This window comes from Anopheles moucheti, chromosome 3 (genome assembly GCF_943734755.1).
Source record: "Anopheles moucheti chromosome 3, idAnoMoucSN_F20_07, whole genome shotgun sequence".
In the NCBI taxonomy this organism is placed as follows: domain Eukaryota; kingdom Metazoa; phylum Arthropoda; class Insecta; order Diptera; family Culicidae; genus Anopheles; species Anopheles moucheti.
This window is the reverse complement of record NC_069141.1, coordinates 61,388,339-61,398,739: the sequence shown is the minus strand read 5'-3', so window position 1 is coordinate 61,398,739 and position 10,401 is coordinate 61,388,339. Positions and strand designations below refer to the sequence as shown.

The following is a 10,401-nucleotide window of genomic DNA, read 5'->3' as shown; positions in this document are numbered from 1 at the left end:
GTGAGCGTTCCTGTAACGGCAGATTGAGCGAACGTTATGAAAGAGATAAGGGATGAGAGACCCATTTTTTATGAGAGACAAAAGAACGAATGATCTGTTTCGTTCGCCTAGTTCTTCACAAAGAACGACCCAGTTCGCTCAAGTTCGTACGAAACTAATGAACGTAAGCTCTTGACCGAGATTGCAGCTAAAAAATCGGGGACACGTAGGATATTAATGAGATTTTGTTACGCCCTACTTATAAAGGCGCTCTGTTGTGCCGCTTAAAGGAGTGTCAATATACTAATGAGATTACAATTTGCTTCTTCCTTTCTGTCCGCTGCTCTCACAGGTGCTTTTAACGCTTTAACACTACCGAACCGAACAGTGACAAACGGTCGGGCGAGCGGCAAAATGGGCGAAACCGATGAGAAGGAAACCGCACCGGCGGCAAACACAAACGACACGCAAAAACCGGAAACGCCGCAATCGAACGCGGACGGGCCGGAGGTAGAGGCAAAGGAGACGGAAAAGCTGCTCGGCACCGAGGTGGAGGAAAAGCGTCCTGCCCCCGTAACGCCGACCGGTGACGAGAAGCCACAAACGAAGGCGAGCAGTGAAAATGTAGCGAACGGTGAGGAAATCATTAACATACCGGAGGAAGCGGTCACCGGCGGTGAGGTAACGGCCGAGAACGGCAAGAAGGACACGGCCGACGAAACGAGCAAGGCGGACAAACCGAACAAGGTGCAGGCGGAAGAGCGCGAGGTAAAGCCGAAGAAGGTACCGGCCGGTGCGTTCAAGCTGCCCGGGTTCTTCAACAAGAACAAGGACAAACCGAAGGAAGCGGACGGTGCGGACAATGAGCTGCTGGAGAAGAACGGTGCTGAGAATGGTGAGGGTAAGGACGGTGGCACTAAGACGGCGGACGAGGGTAAACCGGGCGCGGAAGATAAACCGAAGCGTGCCGGAGGATTCTTCGCCAACCTGAAGCTGCGCAATCCGTTCGCCAAAAAGGCGACCCCGCCGGACGCAGCCGGCGAGACGGTGGACAAAGCGGCGGAAGAGGAGGAAAAGGATGAGGTGACGGCAGAGGCAACGGATAAAGCGAGCGGTGCGGAGGAAGCCGGTGGTGACGCCACGGAAGAGAAGAAACCGGTGGAGGATGAGCCGGAAGTGCAGGCACCAAGGAAAGGACTGCTGGAGGCGCTGCGTGTTCCGCTGGCCAGCATTATCCCGAAGCGCTTCAAACCGGTCGCCAGTGGTGATCCGGAAGATGACATTGAGCTGGGCAAGACGCCCAAAAACCGGGCGGGACTGGCCTCGATGGAGACGCTGGACGATTCGCTGAAGGATGCGGACACGAAGGATACGGTCGACAAGCCCGGCGCGAACGGAACGGATGGTGAGGCGCTGGTGAAGCCCGAGGACAAGGAGGCAAAGGATAAGGCAGCCGAAGCGGAAGAAGACGCCCAGGAGCGTAGTTTGCTGCAGCGGGTGCAGTCATACCGGTGCTCAGTTGGTAAGTTGGAAATTCCGCGTTTTGTTGAGGTTATTTCACTTTGTGGTCTAATCACGTCTTGCTGACCAAATTGACCACCGATCTCAATCCCTGTTGTTCTCTGTCTACTCTCCTTTTAGACGACATCGCCATCATTGCAGGTGTGGTGATCTTCCTGATCCTGGTGGCACTGATCATCGCTTTCACGTTCGTTGGCAAGAGTGAACCCATCACCGCTCCGGTTCGCGACGGCAAGTACATCGAGACGGTAACGAATTGTGGACGGGTCGAAGGCATCCTGGAGGATGGTTCGTTCGCGTTCCGCGGCATCCCGTACGCAGTGCCCCCGGTTGGTCCGAACCGCTGGAAGGCAGCCCAACCGATCGAAAGTATCGACAACTGCTGGAACGGCACGCTGAAGGCGCACAACTCCACGCCCGTCTGCTGGCAGATCTACGCCGACGGTAAGGTGGATGGGGCCGAGGACTGTCTCACGCTGGACGTCATTACACCGCACGTGCGCTACGACAATCCGCTGCCGGTGGTGGTGCTGGTCGGTGCCGAATCTTTCACCGGCGATTCACCCGGCAAGCTGCGCCCGTCCACGCGTTACGCCCGTGCCCGTGACGTTATCTTCGTGCGGCCCAACTTCCGGCTGAACGTGTTCGGGTTCCTCGCCCTGGAGCAGCTAACGAAGAGCACACACCCGCCGACCTCCGGCAACTACGGGTTGACCGATCTGATTGTTGCGCTCAAGTGGATTCAGCTGAATATTCCGCATTTCGGCGGCGATCCAAAGTCGGTGACGCTGTTCGGACATCGTGCCGGTGGCACCATCGTGACGGCACTCGCCTCATCCAACAAGACGACCAAACTGTTCGCCCGCACCTGGATATCGTCCGGTGCGTCCATCTTCCCGGGCAAACCGTTGGCTGACTCCGAGAAGGAGAACGCACTGTACATGAGCAAGATCCGGTGCGAGGACGCCAACTGTCTGATGGAGAAGGAAGATGAGGATATTCTGGATGCGGTGCCGGATGTGTGGCGTCGTACCTTCCCCGATCTGCCGGCGGCGGATGAAAATGCTACTGCGCGCCACGAGTGGCTGGTGCTGGACGGGAACATTATGCAGCAGCATCCGGCCGACGTGTGGAGTGCGGACGTGTCCAACAACGTACGGTACGTGATCGGGTCGACCACGCACGAGGCGCACAACACCAAGCTCCACCTGAAGTACACCGAGTGGACGCCGGAACTGGTAACGCGCCACGTAAACGAAAGCGTTGTTGGTAAGCTTGGGCTCACGGAGGAGGCACTTCGTCGATATAACGCCACGTACCAGGGTTTAGTGGCGATGGTGTCGGACATACGTACCATCTGCCCTCTGCTGACGATCACGCAGAAGCTTCAAAGCTCCCAGTTCTACGTCGTGTCGCAGACGGGTGGCGAGCTTGGCATGGCCGATGTCGATTCGGACGTGCAGGCTATTCTGGGACGCTACGAACCCAAAACGCCCGAACAGCGGCGGTACGTGTCGGCCATCCAGCAGCTGTTCTACCACTACGTGTCGCACGGTGAGATTAAGCACGAGCTGCGGAAAAAGCTGCTCGACGTTGGCCAGGATGCGCTGCCGACGTACAACACCGACAACTGCCTGTTCTGGATCAAGAACGATGTAGTGCCGCGTTACGCACGGTTAGATTAAGGTGCCAGTTAGGGCTAAGTGAGCTAACCAAAAAAAAAAACAATAATTCAACGACAACGTGGACGAATGCAACAGTAGACATGGAAGACACGGAACAGTTCTTCTAGCAGTTAAGAGAACGCGGATATTATGAAACCTACAATCTTTAAGACACGACCAGTTATACACTATATACAGTTATACAAGTATATAATCGTAGTCGAGACGCCAGTATTCAAGATGTAACACGGGAACATACACAGCCGCCGTACGTACACCACTGACTTGCCAAATCCGTACAACATTACAGCACCACCCGTATCCGGATAGCTCAAAACGAAATAAAGGGAATGCGAATAGTTTGCTAGCGTATAGCTAGGTGGGCAAGGGCAAGAATGTTCCCTTTTCCTTCCCCGTTTGTACCGTAAACATGCCATTTTTCGAACCATGTTTTAAATAGCGCTTATTAGCAGTGACGGTAGTCCATTTTTATTCGTCCGTCGTGGGCGAAAGGCGGTGAAAGGCGAATTTTGATAAAAAACAATTTTTCCATTCGACATTTTGCGTTGGTCTTCGAGTAAGGGGAAACTTATGAACTAGTAATAGCTGTAGCAGTGTTCAAACAGTGACAGTATTCTAAATGTGGCGTGCATCACGTGGTCAACCTGCCATCCCAATCATCCTTAAACACACTCTCTTCATCCGTATCATCCATGAACGCAGTTGATGCAAGCAGAAGATTTCAACAAGCGTGGTACAGCTTTTCAATAATACCGCGCTCTGTTATATTCGGTAGGCATAAGCGCATCGCTTTTGTAATAAAATGGCTTGGAGAGCTTCAGCTGGACCTATGTTTCCGGAAGAGGTTTGACAAGCCTGACCAGCATGGGTTCTTCTGCTAGCTTGATTATAATTTATTTTGTTCAGTTACAATGGTAGTATGTTTTTCTCTTCTTCAGAGAGATATAGAAAGAGAAGGAGAAAGAGAGATAGAGAAAGAGAAACAGAGAGAGACAGAGAGAGAGAGAGAGAGAAGGCTAGAATTTAAAACATTTTTCTTTGTTTCGCTCGCTAGCTTGCAAATTTGCTTAACGTAACTAAACTTTTACACAAAAACCGGTGGGTGAATAAGGCTGTTTTGTACTACTTTTAAAGCAAGATAAATTTACAACGGTGGTTCATCGTAGCGAATGATGAAACTGCTGCTGGAACAAACTGAACAACATAGTACAGTATCTCAATTTTTTAAGCATACAATACAAACACACAAGCAGCAGCAGCATACGTTCTAGAAGTGCGCTACAAGAATCCACAACAAGACCACAGCGTAATGTGAGGGATGTGGAAGGAAAAATTTACAAAGACGAGTAGTAAGATGAAACTAGATAAAACAGTAGAGTATGGTAATGCAAACTCGCTAGTGAAAGCATATGATATACATATAGAGCAAAGTGTACACTACCGAAACAAAGCCGAAAGAGGAAACATTAGAATGGGTGAGGATCAGCAGCATACGAGTGCTTGATTCGGATGTGATTAGATAACTAGGGCAAGGAAACAAAATGCAGACGAAAGATGTAAGGTGTAAGGGGAGCGTAATTTTAGCGAAACAAAACTAAAACCTCTCACGTACACAGAAACTATACTGCAGGCGAATCACATCCTACGTGTATTTGTTGTAATTTATAATCTATTTGGTAGTTTTTAATTACGATATGTGTACTATTTTACGTCCCCCGGCATGATGCTCTCTCCTTCCCGAGTACGGTTCCGATACGTTTTTATTTTGTTCCCAGTAGTGTGTAAATCCTAACCTGATTTCTCCCTTCCACCCAATCCTTTTATAGCTTGCGTGTATGTTTATGCTGTGTAACTATTTTTTTAAATATTATTTTTATAACATTTCGTCCATTTCTCTCTCTAATATCCCGTAATGTTCTATTACTGAGCGATAATTTAAAAATATGGATAAAGAAGAACGTTTGACAGTGTCTCGAGTCAGATGTTACTTGTAATAAGTGTTGCACTAGGAACGTAGAAACTAACTATCCTTGCGTTCGCGGCAGTTCGTTCAACGTGGAAAAAAATCAGTCGCAAAACACAATACTCAACAACTGACGATTCTACTGCATTTACATTTGAGTTAGTCATCCTCCCGGGAGGGAAGAATAAAACCCTATGTGAAGCTAATCGTTTCCATCGTACTAGATGACTCATTCTAAGCTATTACAACACTTTCTCATATCGCTTGATGAAAGTTGATTTTTGATTGTGTTTTAGCATGCGAAATACCTTGAGCAAAGTGTTTCGGAAACACAATCCACACAATCTGAACTACACTTTTGTTCACTTTTCATACAGATAAAACAGCATAATAAGGTACGCAGTGCGTGCGAGTTGTATGGAGCGTACAACAGCATTTACGAGCAGTAGAATAAAGCGAGCGAAAGAAGCAGAAGAGAACGGAACGCAAGATAGAGAAATAGAAGGGAAAAAACGCGATGCAATGTGTAAAGTCTTAGCATGCTACTAAAACAAATGAAATCAAGTAAAAATATACACCCTTGTTTGGAAAGTAGTAATTGTGACAATTTAAAGGAAAAAAAAGATCCGAAACATTTGACAAAAAATATTTATGTTGAGCAAATTTGATTCCTTTTTTTCGTCCTCATTGAAACGGCACGTTTGACAGCCCTGGCTTTCATGTTGGTGTGCGAACAGTGGTGAGTCAATCCCATTGGAAGCTCTTTTCGAAATAATAGTTAGGGCTACCAACTTAAAAAAGGTTGAATGGGAGACAGGAGGGAGGAAGGGGAGGGGAGGGGGGGTGGCAAGGCCCTGAGTGGCCGCCTACTCCACCCACCGTTAGATCCACCACTGTGTTCCACAGTCTACTTAGTTCGTTCTTTCAAATGATTTTAACGTAAAACGTATTTTTTGTTTCTTCATATCGACAATATTATTTGTACTTACATTTGCGTTGTTTTACAGAGAAAGTCTAGTTTACAATTTTATAAGTAACATCTTATCCATTTATTTGTGAAGAAGTTGAATGAAAATCAATAGAAAGCGCGAATCATCCTTGCGATGCATTCACGCGCAAATCATACAATTGTCCGAGGAATAAATGGCAGTCAGCGCGGTCAGTATCATACAGTCGGTAGTTTGGAATTCATATTGTTTTCACTCCCTAATAAAATGTACAACTCGTTCCGGATCCTGTCCGCCAAAGTCTTGTTTCGATAGTGCACGCGTTGTCGGGTGGCTGACCGGTTTTGTTTTTGGTTGTCTCAATCTCACTCTACATTAAGACGGTAAATACGGCACCGGTTCTCGCTGAGTGCGGCCAGATACGTTTGTCCCGATGACGGAATCACGATTGGACAAATATCGAGTATGGCGTCGCCCATCGGAAGACGTTGCTGCCATCGGTGCCCTCCGTTGGTGGACCAAGTGGAAAGCATCTTGAGATCCTCCTGGTAAGCCACAACCAGTGTGTCCGCACCGTTCAGGTAGGCCTGTGCACTCCGATACATGACGGTTTGTACGCGAGATCCTTCGAATGTGTTTTGCGTTCTTAGCGCGAATACACCGTTCAGCTTCTCGAGTGATGCCAGCACCAGTGTGGTCGGTTTGTCGACGGTTGGTCGCACGCTGATCAGAACGAGCCCACTGGCCGGATTGTAGCTCATGCTGTTGAAAGCACCGGTGATGTTTAGCAGATGGCTTTCGATCTGCTGGGTCGGTGTGTACTCGAAGAACCACACGGACTTCAGCTTGCACACCAGAAACCCACCACACGGGATCGTAGAGGTGGGCTCCACTGGGCAGATCTTTATCACGGCCGTGTAGTCGTGCTGCACGTGTCCCACACGGAACTCCTCCAACAGTTGGTCTGGCTGTCGAATGTCGTACACGTACACCGACCCACGTTGGCCTCCAAGGTAAAGAAATTTGGGCCGTTCCTTGTCGAACGCACAGGACCACAGTACCTCCTCCTGGTTCGGTGTGATCGTACACTGAACTGTGCGATTTTGGATGGAAAAAACCTTTACCATCTTCTCCATCGTGGCACACGCGAACAGATCGTCCGTCGAATCGATAGCAATGTCACGCACGGATCGGGACGATACTAGCATCGAGGTCGCTCCAGTGGTGATCGTAAACTCCGGCACTTGCACCATTCGGATAGAGAACCCCGGAAAGAGCGGCTGGGTCGACTTTTGCGAAATGAGCAGCATCTGGTGCTTGCCCGAGTACGCTAACGCCCGACTGCCCCCTTCGCGCGTTATCTCCATATTCTTCTCCAGGGACAGTTTGTAGTTGACTACACGTTCCGTCGATGGTTCGAGTTTTAGAGCACCAAACACATTCATCCCCTGAGTGACCGCAGCAAACTTCTGCTTCATGGTCGCAATCACGATGCGTTGTTGCGCAATTTCCTCGTTCGCATTTTGTAGCTTCACATTCAGGTCGATCACCTTCAGCTTCTCGCGGCTCAACTCCTGCATCAGTTCTATCTCACGCGAATTATCCGCCGCCTTCACAGAACGCGCATAGATAAAGCGAATATCTCGCATGGTGGCCCGAGCCTTACACGTTGCACAGCTACGACTAGCGGCCGGTTTATCCTGCATCCAGCGCTTGATGCAGGACATACCGAACAGATGGCCACATTTTAACGATACCACCCGATGGTCCCCCGTCAACGTCCACTCATCCAGACAGATCGAACAGAGCAGTCCCTCTTCGTCGTCTTCCTTCTTATGGATGGAGGCACTGGGAACCTTTATCGGCGAAGCAGTTCTTTTCCGCTTTTCTAAAAAAAAGAATGAAAATTAGCTAACTTGAGACTGCTTTCCTTCCAGATCTCGCTGTCCCTTAGACTAACTTCTTCGCGGTGTAAACATTTCGCCGGACCGGTTTGGTGAACTGTCCGAAAGAACCACCGGTTGATCCATACTAAGATCAGAGGGTTGACGATCCGATCCCAGTCCAATCGCAATAATTTCTTCGTCATCATTTTCGTTGAGGTTATTTGCTAGCGGAGCTTCCGAAACATTGTTTGTTGTTCTTCGATCCGTACCGCCACTCGGAGCAGAACCTAAAGGCATCGGTTCAGCGTCTTCTCCTGCATTGCTCCCTTCCGTTCTGATCTCGATGATGGCTTGTGCTTCTGGCACGCTGTTAGTGATCTGTCGATCCGACTCGACGCTTGGATTCGACCCTAGCGGAATCGAGTCAGTGTCTTCATTCTCATTACCGCCATCCGTTCTGACTTCGATCGTTGCCTGCACTTCCGGCACGTTGTTGACGTTGTTCAGCAATATCACCGGCGACAACATACCCTGCTGAACGCGTGCCAGCTCGACTTCCATATGCACGACAGGATAATCAAGCAAATTGATTCGCCGTGGCAAAATAATTTCGGGCAAACTTTCGATGCTGTCCACGAGCTCTTCTGCGTCATAATTGAAGAAGTCATGCAACGAATCGGAATTGGTCGCTTCATCCGATTCTTCGGACATTCCATCGTTCGATTCCTCCATTTCGAGTGGTAAAACTTTTGCTAGAGCTTCATTCGTTACAATTTCGATAAAGTGAACGCAATGGGACGCAAACAAACCGTACAATGAAAAAATCGTAAACAAAGGAGATGACAGCTGCTATTTGCGAGCCAAAATAATGAAACCCTTTTTGTGCGCTGCGTTCCCGTGTACAGGGTGATTGGTGCAATGAATTGAATGCGTATTCCATGTTTTGCACTTTAAAATCGTTTCCTGCTTTTCTATAGCACAAAAATTCACGCAAAGCGTTTTGATGTATTGCACTGGTGGCATTATTTGAATTTTCCAATTTAAAAATAGCATCCGCGCTATCGTTTGAGTAGATATGGCAACAATTCCCGAAAGGACGGAATGGAATTAGCATTGAAATACATGTGATTTGCTTGTTAGGCATGGTTGTTTAACTCTTCTTTTGTCTGCATTAAGTTAAATGCTTGTGGTGTGTGGTGGTTTCAAGTTTCTTTCAACAGTTCCGAAATTGTTCAAATAATTTTGAACCAAACCAACTGTCAAACCGAACACACGGTTGACAGCTAGTTGGACAGTGGGTAAAAGTTGGTAAAAAGACTGTTGGGCCAATTTGGGTCCAACAAGCAACCCTACGGCAGGATTGTTTGGCCCTTCGGGGGTTGGAATACACGAGGAAAGGGCCGTGCGGTCATGCACGCACACATATACACAACTAGCACCGTTGTTCACTGGGTAGTTCGGCCGTTGCGAGTCTGGTGCGTTTCAGTGCAAGTTTTCCCGGCAGACGACGCGTATCAAAGTGTACGGTAACCGTTCATCCGTGTGTTGCTATTCCGTGTGATAATCAAGTGGTCACCATCTTGCTCTTTTAACACCGCACAAGAAGCACGCATTAAAGCGACCTGCAGGTTTTGGTGCACGAGGCGCTCGGTTAACTTCGCTTGTTTTGTGGTGAAAAGCTAATAAAAGCGTGCATTGCAACCATTGCAAACTACGTGTGAAGTGTATTACAGCTAGAAGCATCCGCGAGAAAAGGCGTCTGTTACGTTCAACGCCCGGACAAAGGCAGGAAATATCCAACACCGGGAAACACATCTCATCCATCACCATGTCCAGCAGTATTCAGATTACAGCCGATGACAAACCGGCAACCGGCTTGATCACGCCTACCAAGACGCCGGTACCACCGGTGTCCAGCATTCCCTCCAGCCCGTCGCATCTGCAGCTGCCATCGCCGATTATTACGCGCCGCACCAGAACTGCCTCGACGTGAGTAAACTCTTTCGGACCGACGAGGTCGAATCTAAATCGTTGAACCGAACATAATCATGGTTTGTGCGTTGTGTTGCGTCAACAGCGAGGTTGGTTATCACTTAAGCTGTTGTTTTGTGTTGGTACTTTTGAAAACCAGATTGGAGACCAAACAAAACACCCGATAACACACACCACAACCCCGGGGGTCGACACGAAGGTCAGATGCGTACGGCATGGAAGAAGATCTGGGCGGTAATTTTGCCTCCACAAATGTAGAGAAAAGTGGAGGAAAATCCTCGTAACACAGATATTTGATTAGTTTCGGTCAACCGGTTCTTGGGAGCTTCTCGTTTACGAAAACTGCCCTGTCACGTCTGCTCGTTGATTATCACACCGCAAATAGATGGGTAAACTTTTAGCTTTTATTATCTTACATTGTTGCCCGT

General features: G+C 48.6%; 3 protein-coding genes across 3 annotated transcripts in view; 2 read left to right on the top strand and 1 right to left on the bottom strand.

Annotated features, from left to right (window-relative positions):
• Positions 1-393: 393 nt before the first annotated feature.
• Positions 394-3,305, top strand: LOC128303772 (neurotactin). The gene is made up of 2 exons (XM_053040834.1): positions 394-1,501; positions 1,621-3,305. The coding sequence occupies exons 1-2, from the start codon at positions 394-396 to the stop codon at positions 3,183-3,185; spliced, it is 2,673 nt and encodes an 890-aa protein (XP_052896794.1). The 3' UTR covers positions 3,186-3,305.
• Positions 3,306-6,190: 2,885 nt separating this feature from the next.
• LOC128303137 (E3 ubiquitin-protein ligase RFWD3) lies at positions 6,191-8,713 on the bottom strand. Its single transcript, XM_053039995.1, has 2 exons — positions 8,056-8,713; positions 6,191-7,983 (listed from the first exon to the last, which is right to left on the bottom strand). Exons 1-2 carry the CDS (start codon positions 8,711-8,713, stop codon positions 6,461-6,463), a joined length of 2,181 nt encoding a protein of 726 aa, XP_052895955.1. The 3' UTR covers positions 6,191-6,460.
• A 765-nt stretch (positions 8,714-9,478) lies between these two features.
• LOC128301550 (cold shock domain-containing protein CG9705) overlaps positions 9,479-10,401 on the top strand; it is a 33,018-nt gene continuing 32,095 nt past the window's right edge. Inside the window, exon 1 of the mRNA XM_053038099.1 lies at positions 9,479-9,970. Coding sequence (XP_052894059.1) covers positions 9,810-9,970 — 161 coding nt within the window. The 5' untranslated portion in view covers positions 9,479-9,809. The remainder of the gene's footprint in view (positions 9,971-10,401) is intronic.